Below are 22,992 nucleotides of genomic sequence, written 5' to 3'. Positions count from 1 at the left end.
TGTTAAAAGGGTGAATTAGTACCCAGATTTCCCCACAGCTGCAGACTGACCCTTGTGCACCATCAGTAAGCAGGCACAGGAAGAACACTTATGCTGGGGGTAGTTCAGACTTGGAATTGCTGTGGAGGAAGTTCACTTGATTTCTGCACAAAGCTCGAGTGCCTTAAAGGTTGTCTGGCCAGGTGTCTCAGTCTTTCAACTCTATATCCTTATTTTGTGTGACACTTCAGGTGCCAAAGTAGCCTCCATTCCTTGGGGGCCCAAGCAAGCACCATGTTTACTGGGAAGAGAGTGATTACCTTGGACTGACTGACAGGTCAGCCAAAGGTTGGATGGATGGATGGACTGGAGGTGATTCAAGCAGGGAAGTTCTTTGTCAAGTCACTGTGCTGTGTATGAGAAAACAGAGGCAGCAAGCCATTAGACTGTGTATTTCAGGTTGTGAGGAAGCTGCTGAGGTCCCCTGGCATTGTGAAATGCCAAGTGAAATGTTACTGCCATGTGGAGCACAGCAGTGTGTTGGAATTAATGAGTCTGGTGTAGGAAGAGCACATGTGAACAGTCTGGAGGGTTAATGTGTGAGGATGATAGGGAGGGGTTTGTCATCAGGATTGCTGTTTTTGGGAAGCACGTTCTAATGGCAAGACCACATAAAAAGAAATTGGGACTTGCAAGGAAAGCACTAAAAGTCATCAATAGCCAAAGTTGTTTTGCGTTTGCTGCAGGCCTGAAGCAAATGGCTGGCTTAAGGGGCTTTAAGCACCTGGGTCTTGCACTGGATTTACAGGTAAAGTGAAATTGAGAAGGGACTAAGTAATTAATTCCTCTTCCTGTGACCAGGATGGGAGATGGTTCTGACTTGCCACTTCTCCTCAGAAGTTGCTTCAGAGGCTGGTAAGGGCTCTGGTTGTGAAACCCAGGAAGCAAAGAGGATCCCTGGGTGCCTGACAATTGCTTTTCTCTGTTGGTTCTTTCTTGCAGGCAGCCTCAGGCTGCCTGTCTCTTTGTTAAGAGAGTGACAGCAATGTGACACCGTGAAAATAATTACTAACAAATCACGGTGGTGACTGCAAACAGCTCGCTGTCTTCAGAGGCATGTCAGGGAGCATTAGAGCAGGGCCGTGGGAGCAGCAGAGCGGCTAGGGGCTCTTTCTGTGCTCTAGGCTGAGGGAAGATCTTGGGAGACCTTTGGCGCCTGCCACCCCCACATCATTCCTTCCTCTTTGGCTCTTTCTTTCCTCCCTTCCCTGCCTTTGCCATCAATAATTAAGCCCATTAATTGCACAGTGAGTTTAGAAAAACTGCTAATGATAACACAGGGCTTCTGCCTTCCCTGGATTCAGCAACCAGACACAGAACAATGACAAAATTCTGGAGAGGTATCATGGGTAGAAGCACATCCAAGCTGTGTTTTCCGTCTTGCAGCTCTCATGTGTTGCCCTGGGCAGTAATGTTTATTAGCAGCATGCCCCTAGGAATTCATGGGCTGCTGGTACTGTTGGAGAATAGCCCATGTCCTTGTCCTCATGAACCTTCAGTCTCGGTGAGTCTGATAGGTTTGTATTTGTGCAGAGCATCACAGCAAATGTGCACTTACCTAGCATGTCTAGCAAAAAAAGTGGGCAGAAGAATGAGGATACAGTAGAGGTGGTGCCATTCAGTGTGACTGAAGCTGCAGGTGAAGACAATCCTTCAGGGAATAAGGAGTGAATAGGTCACATGTGAGGAAGGTGGCTGGTACCAAATAGAGCACCTGGGGGAATTTCTGCAGGGGTGAGCCCCTGTGGCTGTGTTGGAGTGGAGACCCTTCTGCAGGTCTGCACAGAGTCTGAGGGAAGCTCCCTCTAAAGCCTCTCATTATATTGATATAAAGCTCCCTCCAAAGGGCGGGTCTAGCAGAGATACTGATAGGAGACTGGAAGGCAGCTGCTGACTGGAGTGTCCTTCAGCAGCATTGAAAATCAAACCCCTGGGCAAGCTTTGAGGGGGAGCTCACAGCTTCCCCTCCCCTCCTTGTTCCTGGTGGTGTTTCATGCGCCAGTTTGAGAACAGGCTGTGCCGTTTGGCAGGGCTGTAAGGGGAGGCAGAAGGTGCAGATGGGAGCCTGATCCCAGGCGCCTGCTCTGCTGTGCAATCTTCATTCCCATTCCCTGAGTTACTAAAGTGATTTTCCTGACTGTCACATCTGTAAATAATGTTGCTGGCGTATCTAGCTGGATGCAGAGTGGCGATGGATGGGGGAGGGCTGGCGCTGAGGGTGGCCGTAACAGCCCCTCTCCCCGACTCATACAATATTTATGCAGGGCTGGGAGTCGGCGGCACTGACCTCTGGGTCGTGCTGTTAAACAGCTCCCGCAGCCCCTGCATCCTAATTGCTGCACTTGTCCTTTGCTCTGGAGGATTCGCTGTTCCTTCTCTCCGGCGAAGCAAATACTAATGGCAGCTTGTGCTTGGAGGTGGGAGCGGTCTCTTCCCCACAAGGAAAACACAAACTTGTTTTCCCCTGTGCACATGTAATTTGCACAGAAACCTGTGCTCAGACCCTGTTACCCAGTGTGCCGGTCTCCCCAGTGCTGACAGCATGAGAGCCCATGAAGCTGCTGTGCTTGCAGTTTTGGGTTGTGTATCATCAGAGGGCACAGGAAGGCAGTTTACCCCATCCCACTGGCTCCTGTTAGGATTTCTCTCTTCCCTTTAGTGGGGAGTGGGAAGAAGAAGCAATCTCAGAAGTCAGTTGAGAGAATGGAACTGGGTGATGTGGTGCCAGAAGAAGACAGAGATGATGCCAGGAAGAGGGGGTCAAACAGTCACAAAACAGAATGGCATCTTTTGTTATAGATAAATGGTCTACTTTGCAGAGATGATTCCAGGAAGAGGGGGTCAAACAGAGTCACAAAACAGAATGGCATCTTTTGTTATAGATAAATGGTCTACTTTGGTGAGGGGAAAGAGAGGTGATGCAGAAGGCTGGAGGCTCCCTTTGTGGATGAGGGGCTCTTCCCATTGCAAATAGTACAGCCATGGCTGAAGGTGGAGACAGACTTGGCAGACAGGTTTTCAGCTGATTCGAGTGATTCAAGAAAGAAAAAAAGACAAAACTTTTGATTGCTAGAGCTGCCATAGCTTTCCCCCGTGCCTTCTGGCCAGGCTTTGTGCTGCTTGGGGTTTCATGTCAGGTGTCTGCAAGTCCAGTGACCTGACTGACCACCCACGTCCCTTATCCTGCCTTCCTGGGCTGGCAGGTCCCCGCTGCGACTGGAAAAGTGCTGTTTAGGCTGGAGACTAATGGCCTTTAAGTGAGATGATTGTATTATGTTAAGCGTCTATAGGCTTTACCATTAGGCACTAAACAGCTTATGACTCATAGCAGAGAAGCCCTTGTCCTGAAGAGTTTATTCACTAAATGGTCCGGACAGACAAGGCTTGGAAGAGGGAAGGTTTCCTCCTGCCTGTCAGAGAGCAGATCTAAGGAAGGCCTGGCACAGGACATGTCTCCTTAGTTTAGAGGAGCACCTTGGCTCTAGGTCTTGTGTGTTCAGGTTTGCTGGGGAGAAATACTTCTGCAATGGGATTTGTGCAGTGGGAGGAGAGTAATATTTAATTTTAGCTTAGTTTTTGTGCATGTTTTGGTTTTAAGGGGGCTTAGACATGATGGGTACATCCATTTCATCAGATACATTCCCTTACTCGGTGCTTAATTACAGTGTTCTGCAACAGGAGTCTGAATGCTCCCTCTTAAAGCAGCTGGTATGCAGAGAACCAGGCAATTACTACATTAGTGTCTGTGTGAAAGGCTTATTAAGAGACTGTATAGACAGAGAAAGGACACATGCTATGTGTAATCAGGTTCTGCTGGAGCATGATTCACAGAATAATTTAAATAGAGATTTCTAATCCAGCCACCTCTTCAAAGTAGAGCTAACTTCAAACTTAGATTGGGTTGCTCTGGGTCTTCTCCAGATGGGTTTGAATGTCTCCAGGGGAGGAGATTTTGCCACCAATCTCTTCCAGAGCTTTATTACCTGCATGGTGAAGAGTTTTTCCTGATGACAAATTGGACATTGACCTGCTGCAGCCTGTGGTCATGACGCATGACTTTCACTGAGAACACAGTATGCAATTTTGTACACTTCTCTTCATAAGATGCTGTACAATGTCATGTTTAGCAAGCAGACAGACTCTTACACTAAGGTTATGTGTAAAAATCTGTTTGTAGGGGTTTTTCGTAGGATCAGGTTCCCAAGGCTGGGGAGGCAACCTCAGCCTTGGAGACTTTGCAATTTCTCTTTTCTTGGGAGTAATGTCATGCATTTCTGATGTCAAAGGGAAGTCCACCTAGTTGTTCTCCATGTCTGGAAGGGATGGTGAGAGCATTTGCTCTACCCCTCCACCAGTCTGGAGTAGCGCAAATCTTCCTCCTGCTGCGCTTCTAATCTCAGCTGAACCATGGAGCCAGCAAGCTCTGGTTTCCTGCATGGTAATTAAGTACTTACTTAAAAATCAAGAAGCTCATTTCTGATCCTACTATCCCTGGCTGTTTACAAACTCCAGGTAGAGTTACTCTAGATTTACTCCCACATGCCTAGCAGCGGAATCAGGCCCAGTAAATAGAGCTATGAATCTTTTTAAGAGAAGCTGTTAAGAAGTAGCACATAGATTTATTGTAGTATCATGTGTGTGCAATTGTTGATGAGCATCTTCTGTTGGAGGCTGAATACCTGCTGTGTTACAGCCTTGCTTTTAATGTTGAGATAGCATCTCTGCCAGCATCTTGCTGATGCACAGACAGATACTCATAAAAGGGCCAGATCTCGCTTGGTGTTAAATGCCTTCATGTTTCATTAAGGTTGATGGCAGTGGAAGGCATGCAGTGCTTTGCAGGACGAGCGAGTCACAACAAGCCACTTGCCCTATGTGCTTTTTGTGGCAGAATTATGTCCCTAGTGTATACATTGCTCTGGCTGCAAAAGGCTAACACCTTTTTCCATGCACCAGCTGGTGGCTTGGAAAGCAAGGATCCTGAGGTTCTCTCAAATTTCTTAGTGCCCAGCAAAAATTTAGAGAATAGGGATCACACTGTTAGCATATGATGGGTGTTCAGATATTTCAGCCAATGCTGCTATGAGTCTTGAGTGTTAAGGCTTGCAGTTTGCCTTTGAGGCTTCCTAGGCAGGAATTTGTCTGGTAGAGGGAGAACGCAGGTCTGTCCAGAATTGGCATCACAACAAAAGAAAAGATCTGGAAGTGCCAGGTATTAGCCTTGCTGCTTAGCCTGTGTTTTTGGCCTCATTACACTAATCCAATTAAAGGTTGATGGGAAAAGATAACGCACACTTCAGTGAAGGGGTTTGTGTGGCAACTGCTTTCCTTCCTGGGCATCTGGAGTGGCCTAAGTGATGTTGTGCATCACCACACCTCCTCAGGCCCTGCAGACCCACTGGTGCCTCCATGTGCCATGGTGTGTGCTCTTCTCCTGCATTGTGTCTCTCTTATTACTAATGGAGCATGGATGCATTTTAGCTGCTGGTCAGCCCTCATTAATATCCAGAGATGACAGGTTGACATTTGTAAAGAAGACTTGCATTGACCTTCATGTTGTGCATCGGTGCGGTTGCCATACAGTGCCCTGTGCTGGATGCTTCTCCCTGTGCTGCCTCGGGAATGCATTTGTGTTAGCGAAGGGACTGACTGCTCTGTAACCCTTTGCTGCTGTCAGGAGTGCAGGCAGTGTGTCTGGATGTCTCTGCATCCCTCTGCCCATTCCAGGACTGGTTGCTGTAGAGCCTCCATCCATCCCAGTGAACAGGACTGGAGGGTGTTGGGGTTGCACTTGTGGCTCCTTGTGGAGGTTTGTTATTTGGGTACTGGGGCCTTAATGGAAGACAGCTTTATGCCAATAGCAATGACCCGTCTTCTTCCTTTTCCTGGCTCTTGTCTGGGGAAGCAGTAGAAGAAAAGGCTGTGCTGCCCAGGCATCCTGAGTGCTGTCAGTTGCCTGTCTCTCCCCCAGCCCACGCTGTCCTGGCTTGAGGACTGCTGCAGCCTGCTCTACAATGACATTTATTAACAGAGGGGGCTTTGAAAAAAGGCAGGCTGCTCCTGCAAAGGCTTCTCGCTGTAACTCTGTCTCCTCTCACCAGCCCGTCTGAAGCAATGGCTGCTGGTGTTGAAATTCATTAGTGTTACCTGACAGGCGATGGAGGCTTGCTCTGTCTGTTCCCACTTCCCTGCTCTCATGTCCCTGCTTCATGCACGCTGATATTTAAAGCTGATGTGTGGCTCATAGGCTTGTTGCACTGTGACAAGTCTGGGGGTGGTTGAGAGAGCTGAAAGGGTGGAAGGAAAGCAAAGAGGGAGGGAGGTGGGACCTGTCTCAGGGTTTCTGTGAAAGCCCAGGGCTTTTCACACCCTCTCCAGATGTGCTGTCTTTCCACAGCTACTGCTTGTGAATTTTAAGAGCAGCCATGCAGGTGTGGTTTGTCTGGCACTGATGGCAGGTAGAGAGAGATGGAAATGTGTGTGCTTGGTGGGGGCTTATCTGGTGGAAAGCAGGAGCAGGTGGGCTCCTCTGGCCTCTTGGCTGGTCTGTGGGGCTGAGAAGTTGTGAGTGGAGAGCCAGAGGTCTGGCACAGGGTTTGTACTTCATTTTGGACAGAAGCATGTTTGCACTGAGTAGCAAAGTGACTCCAGCACTGAAGAGGAGACATCTCCCTGCCAAAGCTTTCAGATACACAGGAAAGTTGCCCCCGTCTAACCTGAATTACTGGGATGAGGGAGTTGGGGTTTGGGGATTTTTGTGGAGGTGTATGTCAGCATGCTTCAGTTTTTGTAGGCTGTGGTGTGGCTTGGGCTGTTCTTCGTGCATGGGCCACTCTATTGTGTGTGGGTGCTGTGGCATCGCCCTGGCAGAGGCCTCCTGGTTTGCACTGTGGTTTCAGCAGTCTACAGCTGCCTCTTCAGGAGTATATGAATCTACCTAAACTGCTTTGAATTCCTAGCTTGGCCCCATCTCATGTAAGTGCAGGTTAAGTGCAGACAGGTGTAGCTTTGCCTGTTGCAGTGCCATTTCTCTGCTAAATCAGTTCAGGTGCCTTAGCATAGGATGTTATTCACTTGCTAGCTTGTGCTCTTGGGGGAGGACACCTCAGCTTTCCTCTTGGCTGGGCAGACATGCCACTCTGTGTCAAAACAGAGGAGCAGAGTGTGGTCCAGAGTGTTGACCAGCCTTGCTTTGAACAAAGGAGCCCAGCTGAGGTGGTTTGACAGCTCCTCTCTTTCACCGTGGTGCTGTTGGGTGCTTCAGCATCCAAGCAGCTTCCTTCATCAGTGAAAGATTTCCAGGGCAGGAGCCTGCCAGTGCTCTCCTTTGCAGCCCAATGCACAAGTGTTGGCCAGGACACAATTAAAATGTTCTGCATCTCTTACAACGCAAGGTCTCCAGGGAATGGATTTTTTTGGAAGGTTAAGATCAGGTCTATAAACCCCAAGATTTAATGTCCCTTTATCTTCCCATAGAGGAACTTTTCTTTTAACTGCCTCGATATCAATACACCCTGTGTGTAGCAAGTGACCCAATTTCTTTGTCTCCTGACATCCTGAACCCAGAAGCAGATGGACGTTAACCAGCTCTGATTAGTTGGGAGAATCAGGCATTAATTTTTTATACGCCAGAACCACCTGAGTGACGGAAATCAATTATGGCTGCCCCTCCCCCTTCCATATTAATGTGCTGGCTCTGAGCAGAGATGGAGGGACCTGTTGAAAGGAGAAACCCCTATTTCTTCGTTTGACCCTCTAGATAATTAGGGTTAAATTGATATGCTATCGCACTGGTGACACATTTTATCTCCCTCTGTTTGTACAAGAGGATACAATAGTGGAGGAAGGACCAATTTGTGCCCTGCTTTAGCTAACCAGACTGAGATAAAAGGTGTCACTAGTATGATAACGTTCTTGCATCATGCTCCTTTATTGTTGCTCAATTTGCCTTTTTTTTTTTTTTTTTTAATCTTGTTCTTTTTCTTTCAGTACCCTTGGTCATATTTTAACTCCATGCCATCGCATAATGACGCCCTGCTAAATGTGTGTGGAGATAGGCAACTCTGGCTGACAGCCTTCCCTGATAACCGAATTCCAGCCCATCCATCACCAGGCTGCTCTCCTTAACTTAAGGAAAGTGATAACTAAAGCAAGGCCGTTTATCACCGCCGAGCTGTGCGCTTCTTGCTGCCTTGGAGAGAGCTGACTTCAACAGCAGAAATGCAGCCATGTCACCTCACCTCCTATTTGCATCCTGTTCATCTCCAGGCTCCATTTACCCTGCAGGCTGGATAGAAATCTAAGCCTGGCGTGGTGAAAACTCTCTGAAAATGGTGCAGAGTTGCCACTGCTGACCATGGCCTAAGAAGGAGTTAGTCTTGCTTAGCTGGTGGAGGAGAGTGTGCTACCTGATGTCACTTGCTCTTCTGAGCAAAGGTGATCTGCATTTTGGGAGCAGGCAGAAGTTATGTGCTCCCATCTCTGCTTCTGGAAGGACAGAGCACCAGAGCTGCATTGGAGGCTGGAAAATCCCACAGCCATTTTCAAGTTTCTCTATACTGAATGCGGTTTGGGTGTTGGGGTGGTTTTTGAAAGACAGCTTCCTTCCCAAGGAGTGAGAGCTTCAGTGTTTGGGAAGCCAGTTAGACCTCATCAAAAACTGGAAAGATCATGGGATGTTGAAAGCAGCAGAGTGTGCCATCATTTCTCCCTTACCTGAGGGAGGGCCAAATCCTGAGCTCTCTGCTAAAGCAAAGCTGCCCTCAGTGAGCAAGTTTTGCTTTGGCAAGAGCAAGAAGCCAGACAGAGCATAAAAGCTTATTTTTCAAATAAGTGAATGCTCAAGTGAATGGTGGCTCTGATAAATAAACATACTTCCTTACAGCCCATGGTACTTCTGTTCTCCGGAACAGCCACAGATGTGCCTTATTCAGTCCAGCCTGGAAAAGATGGTAGAGAAACTCCTGCCTGGTCACCAGGCTGAAGAGTCGGGGGGACTACTGCAGGTGATAGTCTTACAGCTGGGGAAAGGATTTTTAGGGGGTATTTTCCTCCTCATAGCTACTGGGAAACCTGGGTCCTGTGCAGTGAAAGCCCCTGGTTCCCTCTGTCAGGAGTGCTGTATACTCAGACTAGACCAGACCCATATAGCAATCTTTTGCTAATCCTTGCTCAGTGGCTGTGACCCCAGTGGCCTGGAGCCACCAGGACTGCCTCTTTCCTCAGCTCAGGGATAGACTTATGTTTTGGTCTGTACTGCTGACAGCTCGCCCGGGTTATAACGTGAGTTTGGTCTCCTGGTGCTTGAAAAACTTGAAGCCCCTCTGCTGCTGACAAGAAATGAGGGGAGCACAAGCTTGGAGGGGGAGGGGGAATGTCCTGAGGTCACGCAGCTTCACAGGCAGTTTCTGGGGTTGTTACTTGTTTGCAAAATGTGTCATTTATTTAGTTGACATATTTATTTGGAGCATTTATTTTCTCCAATTAAAGACCCACTGTCCAGCGCCCAGGGCACACTGCCATCAGTCTCAGGGTGAAAATAGAACCAGACTGTCCAGTTTGCTGGGCCTTTTGGTCCCACAGGGATGGCAGTGCTTTAGATGTCATTCGTTGCAGTAGGTGGTTTGCTGTCAATTCCTGTGGCTAACAAGAACAATGCTGCTCTCACTTCTTCTGGGTCCTATCCAGAAGTTAGGTAAATGGATAATTTTTCTTCTAACTGGAGCTAGGCTGAGACCTGTATTAATGAAAGCCTCTTGGGTTTGGAGGAGAAACTATTTTTTTGTAACATACCTTTTGCTAACTTCTGTTGTCATCTTCTCTAGCTAAATGTGAGCAGACTGAAAGAGGTTGAGCTAATCAAGTGCCTATATTGGGATCATTTGTTTGTTTAGATGATTCCTTTTCTTGTAATTCTTGATTTGGGCACCAGCAAAAAGCAGCTTTCCTGGAGAAAGAGCTTTCTCAGCATGCTGCTTGGGGCTGGTTGGGGCTGTTTGACTAAGGGACGTCATGAACATCTGTGTAATTGCTGTAAAGTGCATGGGCCAGGCTGCTGTTCGTGTGGCAGTGTGCAGTTGTGAAGAGTGATTCCAGGTGCTTTATTTCAGCACAATGGCATCAGGTGAGCTGTGCCCCGGGATGGGACTGTGCTGTCAACTTGCACTACTTGCCCTGCAAATCGCCCTGGCTCTGCTCCTTGCTGGCTCGTTCTTTTGAAGCCTTCCTGCTTTCAAAGAGATTCATCTGGACATTCTTATTCAAATGTGTTTGTATGACTTAAATGATTGGTCCTGAATCATCACATGTACATCTTCTCAGGACCAGGCATTTGACTTTGGCATAGGAAGTCTATTACTTTCTTAGACTAAGCAGGGCAAAAGTAGTACACAGGTGGGTCCCAGGGTGTGCTGGCTCTGTTGGCAACATATTCCCAGGAGATTCCTCTGGGTATGTTTTCCAGCTTCCTTCTTTTTTCTTGGCCTAGAAATGGAGGAGTCACCAAGACCAGACTGCTCTGGTACTGCACTACCCTGGGTCTCACATTATCTGCAAGTGCAGTATCTGTGTTGCTCCTTCATTTCTTTACTTGTGTTGCCCCTTACTTGGGGAAATGTCTGGAGAGATGCTTCCCTGCTCACCAAAGGGTTTGGAGCTGAGCTGACCACTCAGGTACTGCCTGGGATACTGATGGTGCACCTTGGGGTGTTTACCTTGTATCCACTTCTCACCAGAGCTTGTTCCTGTATTTCAGTCTTGAGTCTAAATAGTCTGGACTATTCACTCTTTCCTCCTTGGAGAGCAAGAGAAGACTTTGCCCTGTACATGATGGTCTGTGTTCAGATGTTTGAGCAGCTGATGCTGGCACTTCTAGCTCTTCCTCCTCCCCTACAATCTCCTCCTACAACCTCCATGTGCCTGAGGAAGTTGAAAGATTCCCCACACTCTCTGTTTGCAAAAGCTGATTTCTGGGGTTGTGACTTTTAACATGCACAAACAGCACTAATTTAGTCATTTATTTAGTTGACATATTTATTTGGGATGTTCCTTTGCTTCACTTAAAGATCCTGTGATCAGTGCCCCAGGCATGCTCAGCAGTATGTGAATGAACAAGATCCATCAATTACTCTTGATCAGATCAAAGTGGCCAGGAAATACTCCCATAACTCATGTCCCTGCACAGGCTTGGCTGCAGCCACACAGTTTGCGACTCAGCGTTCCCTGACCAAGGGGCACATCCTTGCTCCCCTGCAAACACACTGGGATCAGCACAGTGTGGGAGAAGCAGTTTTCCTGAGGTACTGCTGCTGTCTCTACAGGCAATCCACCTCCCTTACTGGTGCTGTTTTGTTTTGAGCCCTATTCCATCGGCTTCCTCTAGGAAGGGAGAGAATCTATACATGTGCTCACTGCTCTGGCTGCCGTGCTCACATCACTAGTGAGACAGTGTGCACCACCTTGTATCTTAAGAGTTGTGTCTGCTCTCTTCTTCCAAGCACCTGCTTGGAAAACAGCCTCTGCTTTCTTAGCTCTACAGCATTGCTGTCTGAAAAATGAATGCTTTGGTGCCTCCTTCCCTCCCTTATATCTCTTTTGATGTTTTAACCATAAAGGCCAAATGGAGAAGCACCAGGGCATGACAGGTGAATTGTCAGTCCTTCTGTCTGCCCTGTAAGCTGCTGGCAGAGCAGGATGGTTTTGCAGGGATTTGTGATAGGTTTACTTAGCCAAGGAGAGCCTGGATACTCCAGTTGTGTTTGTGTATTAGCCACTGTGGAGAAGAGCTGAGTGATGCTTGGTACACAACTGTTCAAAATGTTTAGTCTAAAAGGTTTCAGCAGCCTGGATGTGCCTTGATGTATGTAAGTCTTAAGCCAAGCTGTATTCTCATGAGATTTTTTTGCCAAGAGCTATAGTGTTTCTGATGTGCAGCATGATGTTACAGCAGACTTGAGAGTCTTTTCCATCTCTGAACAAAATGCACTTAAGAAAACAGAGTTTGTGTTGTCAAGGCACTGATTGAATCAAACTTGCTCTCTCTTCTCTCTTACAGGTTACCAGGACAATGCCAGTATTTAGGGCTGCCGGTTGCTGATTACTTCAAACAGTGGATTAATCTGAAAAAGGTACTTCTGTGCAAACTGTCATGGTCCCTATCTCCCTGTCTCCCTCCTCCCCTTGTCCTTCACTTTTCCTCTTTAAGGAGGTGTCTAATAACTACTGCTGTTTTGCATTGAAATGAGTTATTTTCTCAGAAGCTGGGCTGAGCAAGTCCTCCAGCTCCCTATTGTATCTCCTCTAATAGAGTCTTACTGTACTTGATGGGATGTGTTCTGCAGCTGGGGAGAATCCCATTGTGGCAGGCACAGTGCAATGTCTGCATAATATTGGGACACTGTGAGACCCTTTTTCAGTGGAGGTTGTGTTGTCACCAGTATTGCTGACTTTGTTTTGTTTTGCAGCCATATAAGGCTCTTAGGAGCATGGTTCCCGTCAGATGAAATTCCAGTTAATAAATGTGGAAATACTCCAATATAAAAATCAGCATTTCTCTTTGTGGCGTGGGGAAAGGGAGCTGTCTCAGCAGCACATCCACCTAAGAGATCAGTGATCACTTTGCTAAGCAAAATGCCTTGGACTGAGTACTGTCTGGTGCCTTGTCTTTTGCTGCACACCTTCACTGGGTGGTTAAGGAGCAGCATGCTGTGCATCCACAAGGACTCCTGGTGCAGCTGCTTCATCTGCACAGAAAAACATGGTGATGCCATAAGTCACACACCAAAGTGGGAAGAAAAGAACAAGTGTGATTACAAGCAGGAGCAGGGTGACAGAGGAGGCTGCGGTCTGTGCACAAGAGAAATGGGGGTGGCCCTCCTGCTTAAATCTTTAGTTGAGTAAGATTCCCTTCCCCCATCCAATTTAGTGCTTTATTTGGGTTTCTATGCCTTTTCCTGGTAATTAAGGATCTCAGTAAGCAGATTTTCTTATAAACAGCTCGTTGTTCTTGCAGGCTTTTCTTTTGTTCTTTTACTTATTTATTGTTTTAAATGGAAGCGTGAGTGACAGGCTGAGCAGCCGCAGAAGGACAATTTGCATGATCTGTTCCATCAAATAGGGTAGAACATGAACTTAACAAGGGATGCTGGCAGCACATTCCTGGCTGAACTTGTCAAAGGGTCTTGTATTTCCCTGCTGTCAGAGCAAATCTTTTGGCTGATTGCTGGTCCTTGGTAAATGAAATCTGAAAGCACATTGGGGCATTCTGCAGTTCAGTGACCATTAATGATCGCCATTTGAAGTTCACTAAACTTCCGGTGAATGGATAGCAGCTATATAACCAGCAGGTTGATAGCTGCAGAATAATAATACTCAAAAAAAAAAAAAATCCCTGTGTACTGTGATGTTTGCTAAGAAGTAGGTTGATCCAGCCATGCTCCTCCTCTGGGCCTTAGGATGAATGACTTATGGCACTTTCCCATAGTTCAAGGCTTCTGGATTCTGTGTGTTAGGAGCTGGGATTCCTCATTATGTGAATGTCCAGACAAGTGTCTCTTCTTCAAGGTGAGCATTCATGTATTGCATGTTAGCAAATATTGTGATACTAAGCTGAGGGCTGCTAAGCATCCGTGAAGTCCCAAGCACAGAGCTAAAGGCAGGAGCAGGAGGGAAGTTGTTACAGTGAAATGTTCCCCTATCCAGCTCTCTGAAAGGGTCACATGCTGAGCATGTAGGATGGGGGCATGTGGGTTGGGTTGTCCTCCTCTGCAGATGTGTTATTTGGAAAGTAAAGCTTCAACCTCCTTCGGATTGTGCAGGAAAGGGGATGTGAGAGAGAAATGGTGATCTTCTTCCAGCCCCTCTAGTCCCTTAAAAACAATGAAGTTTTTCTGTCACTGTAATACCTGACACCCTCTGAACACAGAATGGTTCCAGGGACGCGGTGTCCCTCTGGGAAGTGACCTATGTTGCAGAGAACAGCAGGGGCCTCTCCTGTCTTGTGACTAAGAGCTGCTTCTCCTGGGACTTGCTCTTACTCTGTGGTGGTGATCTTTCTATGCCATGCACTTTCAGGTGCTTGTGGGGCAACTGCCTGTGTGTTTTCACAAGAGAGAATTTCCTGCCTAGATAACTAATTCTGTCAAAACAGATGGACCCAGTGGAGACTCAGTCTCTGTTGAATGAGCTCCCAGAGTGAGGCAGATAGGAGTGGACAGGTAACTAGCCCCTCCATTCGTCCCTTCATAGCTCAGGTGGCCCTTTTCCCCCTCCCTCTGGCACATTGCTAACTTAGAAATACCTCCTAGGCTGAATCTGCCTCTGACCTGATCCATGAAGTAAGTGAAGGTGTTGGAAGGTGGGTGGGGCTTGCAGTGTGAAACTGATGATTTCTAGGTCATGGATAATGCAGAGACTTGAATGTTTCAGATCTCAAGGAAACAGGCACATATGACAGAGAGTAGTTTCCTGAAGGAGGGGCCCACCTGCACCTGCTGTATCTTCTTTGAGTCTTTGCTTATGGGCAGTGATAACAAGAGGACCTGTCTGAATTAGGGAGCTCCTGCTGCAATTACCAGACAATGCTGAAGTAGGATTACACGCAGACAAGTTTGTGTACCTATGTGAATTGCAGTAGCAGCAAAATATATTCCAGATTCCTCTGCCAAGGCACACACAGCTTCAGGTCCTCTTTGTCTCTGTTTCGTATCATTTTAAAAAACAGTCCTTGTCTGGACTCCCTCTGCCAGAGCATGGGATGCTTCAGAGCTCAGCAGATCTTCTTCCTGCAGTGGAGAGAGAGTCTTTCTTAGAGTTCATTTGCCAATAAACGTCCCTTTTCACTGCTGTGCTGCAGGAGCAGTTGAAGTGAGAACTTTGTGCCTGCAGGCAGGTTTCACAATTTCTAAGACCTGCCTCTTGGGCAAGCTGGAGACAGAAATTGCCCCCAGTAGCTGTCATGATTACTTTGCCTCTAGCAAACCTTGTTGGATTGATCTGGCCGTTCAGGTGGTGGTGAGCTCCACATCTGACTGCTGCAGTGGTGGCCACAGTGTCTTGGGATCTGTAAAAAAGCCTTCTGTGGAGGAGATGGGGGGGGAAAAACTGCCTGTGCATTTGACCATGTTTGCTGAAGTTTTACCTTGCCCTATGCCGCCCCAGCCTGCAAATGCATCCCTTCTGTCAAGCCTGGTCGGTGTTTGCTGACATTTTTAATGTCACTGAGCGATCTTGTATCTCTAGTGAACTGTCAGTGTAGAGCTGACTCGGGGCAGAGAGTTTATCATGTTCTTCACTTCGATTAGCTCAGCCTTATGGGAGGGGAGCAGAAAGCAGAGGAGGCTTTCTTTGAATGCTGCAACATTTCAGATATCCCCCTAAACCATCTCAATAGAGAGCCACCATCCCTTCTGCCAGCTCTCCTTAGGGACCTGTCATGTTGATATGCAGAGGCCCCGTGGGTTAGGACTGAGGTGCAGAACCTGAGCTACATCACTGGAGCTGGATGCTCAGGGTGGAAATAACAGAGAGGGCTTCATGTCAGCAGAGAGGGGCACCAGTGGAGTAATGTGTGCAAAAAGCAGGAGGCCATGGGTCAAGATTTATGCAAAAAGGAAAGCTGCTGCAGCTAGCAAGCTACAACCAAGCTGCTGCCCCGAGAGTATCCTCCCGTAGCCTGGGTAAACCCATGACTGCTTATTCTTACACAAGGATCAGCTTTCATTTGTGCTCCCTCTGCTCTTTCAGGAGCCTCTGTGGTTTGTTTTCCAGGTCCCACTAGAGTTAGCAGCATGATTGGTCCAGTGATGAATCCTCACCCCTGGGGCTGGAACCAGTGCTGTGTTTGGCTGAGGACACAGTGCCTGCAATCACAGGGTGTCCAAGAGACTGGGAATGGGAAGCCCAGCAGGCAGTAGGAGTTGTCAGCACCATTGGGGTGGGAGCATATCACTGAAGGGAGAGTAGTTTAAAGGAGGGAGGACGTGGAAGAAGAGAGGTTAAGATATATTTTCTTACCATGAGCTTGTGCAAGAAGAATGTTAGATGATGAGGGTATCAAAAGGGTGAGACCAAATGTGTAACCCAGATTATCTTTGTGCCAGAAGCCAGTAGCTGATGCTTGCAGATGTAACAGGGAGAGCATGGCTTGAGTCAGCTTTCTCTGATTCCCAGCAATTGTCTCCTCAAGAACTGAGAGCTGTGCCTGGACCACTGCATCTAGCACAGTCTGTCTACCAGAAACTTGTACACCCTTTTCTGAATCTGCTTATGCTTTCAGTTTCTACAGCATGCTGCGGCAATGACTTTTGCTATTTAATTATGCATCAATTATACTCTGTTTACTCATACATTGTGTGAAGACGCAGGTCCCTTTGTTTCTTTTAAACCTCTTGTCAGATTATTTTCTTTGACCTAGGTCTTGCATTGTGTGAAAGAACATGTGTTTCGAGTTCTTCTTCATGGTGTTACTCTTGATTTGAGACTCAGTCATATTCTTGCTCAGTTGTCTTTTCCAGCCCAGCAAAACTTGTTGGAGGGCTTGCACAAAGGCACTTGTGGACTCTAGAACTGGCTTGTGGAATTCTTAACATGTGTGCACTATCCTTCCTGATCTTCCATTTATTCTCTGGATGTTTTGCAGTTAAAAGATAAGAGGAGTGTTTTATGTATCCACTAAGGGTTTGTTTTATTCCTTGTTTCTCAAATTATAATTCATTTATTTTTTAAAAGGAAGACAATCTTCATACCCATCACAAAGCTGTCCCTTTCTCCGCACAGCTATCCTGGCATCTTTGACCATCTTTGATTTCTGTTTAGAGGGTGCAGCATGTCTTTAGATACAGTAATAGTGGCTGCTTTAGGAGTGAGAGAAGACTAGTCTTTAGTTTGACAACCTCCTGAAATTCAGGGGAGTTTTTATGAAAGGCAAGAGTTGAATGATGAGTGTGGAGGATTGTAACTTTCCCTCTCTGGGCATGATGAAACAGGCTTGATAGAGCCTGGGGAGCACAGTGTGACCATGCTGGGGTGCTGTGGCTGTGCACAGAGCTGGCCTTTTCCAGGGTCGGCCTTTACTGATATGTAGATATTCTTGTTTGGAAGTGAACTGTTAATACACATCCACAAATGTTTTAAGGTCACCTACTTGCATTGTGAAATCTGTCAGAGGAAGCATGTAATAGGATGTTTTTGTTAATATTTGGCTACTAGAAATAAACACATCTTAAACAAACAAAGATTTGCTAACAGCTTTCTGTCTCTCCTCTGAATTAACAATTCCTTCTGCCTTTGGGGTGGGAGGCGGGGCTGTGAGTACTTCTCAAGGCACTTGGTGCTGAAGTGTCTTGAGTGCTTTAGATGAAGATCATTGGAATGGGTGAGAAATGGTTTATGTGTTAACTCATATATTTGGAAGTTGTTTTTGTGAGGTCTAACTTCTTGAAGACTTAGAATGATTGTTATCAATTTCCTGTTTATTGAGTTTCCTGTTTATTGAGTTACTGACTGCAGGGAATATAAAATGCCTGGTAAGGTTAGAAATGCCAGAGGAGGACTCCTCAGGCAAAATGCTTGACCACAGCATCAAGCACATGAATAAATGTTGCCTCCTAACTGCAGTGAACTGTGCCCTGGGCTTTGCTGGTTTGCAGCATGGGTGCCTGTTCTGAGACCCTGTCAAACCTTCCTTCAGAGGGACCTGGGCTTGCTTGGTTCCTCACCCCATCGATGAAGCTCTTGGCTTTGGAAAGTCTCAGAGGGCAGAAATGGGAGAGATAGTGAAAGGAAGCACAAGGAGAAGTGTGACTCCAGGGCTAGACAAGTAAGGGTATCTCTTTCACAGAGGTGAGGAAAGGAAAGTGTCTGTGGAACGGCACTGGTTCATAGTTGGAAGGAAATGGAAGGAATTGCTTATAACAGCAAAATGACTGTGTTTAATAAATACTTTGCTCTGTATTTACAGAAAGGCAGAGGTTGCCATATTGCTGAGCAAGAGGTTTGCTGTTACAACACAATTTTCTGATAAAAGTCAAGTGGTGAATTGGTTGGCATTTTGCATAGCTGGTTTACAGGAGTTTTAAAGAGCTGGCTGAGATGCCCTGGACTATTAATAAGTCTTTGAACATGGGGGAAGTTCTAGAGGACTGGAAGAAAGCTAATGTTGTACCAGTAATTTAGAAGGGCAAATGGGATGACCGATGAAGTAATTATAGCCCTATCATCTTGACATTAATTCTGGGCAAAGTAATGAAAAGCCAGATATCATAGTTGATTAATAAAGAATGAAAAGAGGGTAATATAATGCCAATCAATGTGGATTTATGGAAACTAGATCTTTTTCAAACTAACTTGATATTTTTTTTATGAGAATACATGTTTGGTTGATAAAGGTAACCATGTCAATGTAATATACTTCTAGAAGGCATTTGACTTGGTACCTTATGACATTTTGATTAAGAAACAAGAGTGATACAAAATCAACATGGCACACATTACATTGATTAAGAAAGAGCAAACTGACAGCTCCTAGCATTTAATTGTAAATGGATAATCATCATGGAGTGCATGTCTTCCTAGTGGAGTCCCACAGGGATCTATTTCTCAGACCTCTTGTATTTAACACTTTTGTCAATGCCCTGAAAGAAAACATAGAAATCATTTTTGATAACATGTGCAGATACTGCATCTAGAAGGTGGCTACTGTTGGATTTATAAACAGGCAATGGTGAGGAGGAGCAGAGGGTCTGGATCATTCCTTTCTTTGGGTCTGGTTTGACCAGTATGGGATGTTGGATCCCATCTGCATCAGAAAGAATTCTAGAAACTTGAAGACTGGATGAGAACTGCAAGACCTGAGGAGCACTCGCCATGCAGTAACAACCCTGGGAGCCTTTCAGGGTACCAGAGAAGGGTAAGGGCTATAGTTGCCAAATATCTAAAGGGAGAGCCAAGATGTGACAAGAGGTTCCTTCACGGAAGCAGACAAAAGCATAAGCAGTTCCAGTTCCTGGAAGCCAAAGCAAGGTAATTCAGATGCAGATCTTTACACTGTGGCGTAATTAACTGTTGGAACAACTTACCGAGGGCTGTGGTGGATAATCCAGCTCAGGAGGGAAGGCTTTTTTCCTAAAAACATCAGCTGTGGTTCAGACAGGAATTTGGGGCAGTGCTGTGGCATGTGCAGGTCAGCCAGCCGATCGTGGCTGTTTCTTCTACCACGATGATCTTTGCCCGTCCGTCTCGCACAGCTCTGGCCGCTCTGTTCCTTTGCAGTGAGAGCACTCTCGAGAGCTCCTGGCTTGGGGAGCACAGACAGCATGAACACAAGGCTGGGATTGGAGGGGAAGCATCCCAGGGAATGCGCTGCCTCTGGCACGGTCAGAGGAGCCCTCCTGCTCCGGGGCTGGAGCACAGCAGCCATCCGCGACTTCTCCTTTAAATCTGTCGTGCAGCTGTCTGAACTCTGAAATTTCTTTCACTCTCTCCCTCGCCTTGTTAACATGTGTTGCCTTTGGGGTAATCAGGGAAAAAATATTATGTCCTTTTACAATTACCGGGTTTTGGAATATTAAAATGTCTCTCTGCATCGGCAGTGTTATTTTGATTGGTATTCTAACCTTTGACTAGCCCATAAAGCGAGCCGCTCTTCAAGCCAATATTGCGGGACTGAAATTTAATTCCGAAATGATTCCAGATAATAGGGAGACAGATAATATATGCATGAAGGATATTATGTTTGGACTAAATGCAGCAGGGCCAGGGCTTGGGAGTTGAATAATAGCCCAGAGTGAGTTATAATCTGTGGGACAGAAATACCTTACTGTCAGGGCCAGGAGAGGAACTCTTAAATCAAAGGGAGGGAGATGAGGAGGGAGTTGAGGATAGTCATCTCAACGGGAAAGGGCATCCAGGAGAGGCCTTAAAGGAGCAGCCCTTTCCGTCCTTCTGCAGAGCAACCTGTCCTTCCTTTCTTACTTAATAAGGAGTGCTGAGTGAAAACGTACTTCCAAGGAAAGCCAATAGGCAGGGCATTCTGGAAGTTCTTGGCAGCCTTTTCCCTTTTGTCTTCCTGGATTCTTTAGAAGGTACAGCATGGGTTGATGTCTCAGTTTCCCTACAAGTTGTAACCAAATGGACCAAGGGGTTGTGCAATACATGCTAAGGTAGTGCTCACAGTAATCATCAGGGTTGATTTTGACATCCTCTTTCACATAAAATAAAGAAAGCACAGACACAGCACGTGGGCTACATGGACAGTAGTTTTCATTCAGGGCTCTGCCCCCGATGTTCTCAGCCTGGGACTCACTGCCAGGCAAGGCTGTCTCCCTCCCTCAGAGTTGCTGCCTAAGCTGGTGACTGGAGACACAGAGTAGAAGTATCTTCTGTGACAGCAGAGGTACAATTCAGTGAGTATTAAACACTGGAGGCTTTAAGAAACAGCACCTCCCTCTGGGCTGTCTGTACTAGGGAAGGGAACTTAAGGTTTTTGCTATTTACTCCTCTATACTTTGTGCGTTGCCAGCAGCTTCCAAACATGATGGAAGTAGCTCAGTCCTATAACTTAACGTGCTGGGCAAGGTGTTGGGAGCTTTCTGTAGCTAGACTTTGCAGAGCATCGCGGATGACCGTGCTGCCAGCTGTCCTGGGAGGAGGAGAACTGAGCAGGCAGAGATGGAGAATGATGTCTGCTGCTGGGTGACACAAACCCATGTTGATATAACAGGCTTTGGCTCAGTGGCACGAGCTTATATTTTCAAAGTAATGATCCCAGCCTCACATTTCACTTCCTTTCTTTGCAGTCTCAGGAGCTGGTCTTGATACAGCTGAGAGGGGCTCTAGATGCAGCCTGGAGGCTTCACTGGTTTTGGATGACTTGAACAATAACATACATGCCCATCTCAGGAGGGCAGAAATAGAGCATCCATTTTTGCCTAAATCAAATGATTTTGTGTTTCCCTCTCCTTTGGTTTTTGGTTTTGGGTTTTTTTTGTAAATTCCATCATCAAAACACAGAAGCAATTTTCTGTGGAACTTGTGTCTGTACAAAGAGACAGGAAAGATGTGATCCCCTGAGGGTTCATGTAAATTATATGGAAGCTACTTAGATCTACTCCAGGGTAAAGGGGACACCTTAGTATTTTGGTCCTATTAACAACAAGCTCTTCCTGGAACTTCCTTCCATCCTTCTGTCCTTCTCTTAGCTATGCTGCATGTTTTCTCATGGCATCTCACGCACACATTAACTTCCTTACCATCAGCGGTTCTCCTACATTCTCTTTTGCTAATGCATACTAAAGTGTTTTAGGTGCACGTTAAAGTTCACCTCTTTTCCTAGGCAGGGTGTTTTGCAGCCTGGTCTTAGCCTTTGGAACGAAACTGCTTTTGGGGAGGACCTGCCACAGGTGGAAAACTCAGAGAAGAACAGAAGGGTCAGAGAACTGGAAGACATGACCTCCAGAGGAAGAATGAGGGATTTAGAGGACAAAGCCTGCAGCTGCACCAGGGGACATTTAAGTTGGACATTAGGAAGAATTTCTTCACAGAAAGGGTGATCAGAGAAAGAAGGGGTATTTCCCTTGGGTGCCGTGTACAGTCTCCACTCCCCTCCTGATGCTGTCTGCCCAAGTCCCATATGTTTGAACTGGGAAAATCCCAAGGCAGACTTTATTGGGCAGTGCCTTTGGGCCTCAAGTAAGAACCAGGGCCTCCTGTAGCCACATGTGATGCAGAGAGCTCTCAGGTAAGGTCAGAAGGTATTGATTCAAGAGAAACTGAGAAGCACAGTAATGTTCCTTAGCCCCGTGTAGCCTGCAGCTACTGGACAAAGCAGAGAGGAGAATTTGTTGCCTTTGAGCTTTTTTTAACCATGGCAAAAGATTTACCTTTTAAGTGAAATTCTGAGCAGTGGTTTGCTGATACACAACCATGGTCACTTTGCCAAAAGTATCCTTGTCTATGCAAGTGGTTGGAGGCAGGTTGGCATTTGTGGTTCTTTATATGCACATTGTTTTAGCTGCAGGCAAAAGGCAGAAAGGCAGCTGCTCAGACCTTGTGTGCTGCTCTTCCTGCTGAGTGCCATATTGCTCAGCTGCACCTCACTGTGCCTGCATTCCCCATGCTGGGGGATTTGAACATCTGTCCCCTATACCAAGGAGCCTCCTGGTTTCCATCTGGCTGTGTGTGTCTGCTGCTGCTGAGGTTAAACATACTGCTCAGACCTTTGTTCCATGGGTCTGGTTGCTGCTTGCAGGTTGAGGGAGGAGCTGGGAGTTGAAGGCACAAATGTGTGAAAAATGGCCTTTCCTAGAGTCCCATGGGAAAGGTAAGGGACAGAGCATCCCTGCATCCCAGCCCTTCATCTGGAGCTTTACTTGAGTACCAGCACAGCTGCCTAGTGCCTGGGAAAAGAGCTGGTTTTCTCAGCATTTATTTGAAAGACAGGAGCTCCATGTAGGAGCATGAAAATAGGCTTTTGCAGTTCTCCAGGAAGGCATGATGGGCTATCAGATTTTCTAGCCTTGGGAATTAAAACACTGCCTGGTTTGGTCCTCATTGTCCTACCAAGCCAGCATAGCTACAAAAGGGAGAGTGACTGACTGCTGCCATCACCACCAGCAACAGCAGGCTGGTTTATGGTAGCCATTGGCTTACCTGTAAATAGGAAGAGCAGAACTTTTTCTTTTTTTTTTTTTTTAAGAGATGTTCTTGGTGCCCTGTGCCGTGTGTGATGCACTGTCCTACTGAAAGGATTGGGACTTTGCTACTGGTGTCTTGGCTGGGAAAGTGTGGGTGTGCAGCCTCTGCCCCATTGCACAGAAGCATACCAGGGCTTGGCTTTGGCTTCTCGTGGGCTCAGTGTAAAGCAGCCAGAGATGGTAAGCAGTGAGATGGGAGATACAGTAGTGGAATTTGTATATTAATAACTTGCAGTACTTCACACTCATTAAATTAATTAATTAA

The 22,992-nt window shown here is 46.6% G+C and overlaps 1 protein-coding gene across 2 annotated transcripts in view; it reads left to right on the top strand.

Moving 5' to 3' along the window:
* ERI3 (ERI1 exoribonuclease family member 3) overlaps positions 1-22,992 on the top strand; it is a 118,787-nt gene that overhangs the window by 29,882 nt on the left and 65,913 nt on the right. For both annotated transcript variants that reach the window (XR_005956465.1, XM_041483546.1), the window contains exon 5: positions 12,092-12,164. Coding sequence is in view for 1 of the 2 variants with exons in the window: in XM_041483546.1 (XP_041339480.1) it covers positions 12,092-12,164 (73 nt within the window). In the remaining variant the exon portion in view is untranslated. The remainder of the gene's footprint in view (positions 1-12,091; positions 12,165-22,992) is intronic.

This window comes from Pyrgilauda ruficollis, unplaced genomic scaffold, assembly GCF_017590135.1.
Source record: "Pyrgilauda ruficollis isolate IOZ18807 unplaced genomic scaffold, ASM1759013v1 scaffold6, whole genome shotgun sequence".
NCBI lineage: Eukaryota > Metazoa > Chordata > Aves > Passeriformes > Passeridae > Pyrgilauda > Pyrgilauda ruficollis.
The sequence above is the reverse complement of the archived record's forward strand: the minus strand, read 5'-3'. Positions and strand labels throughout refer to the sequence as shown.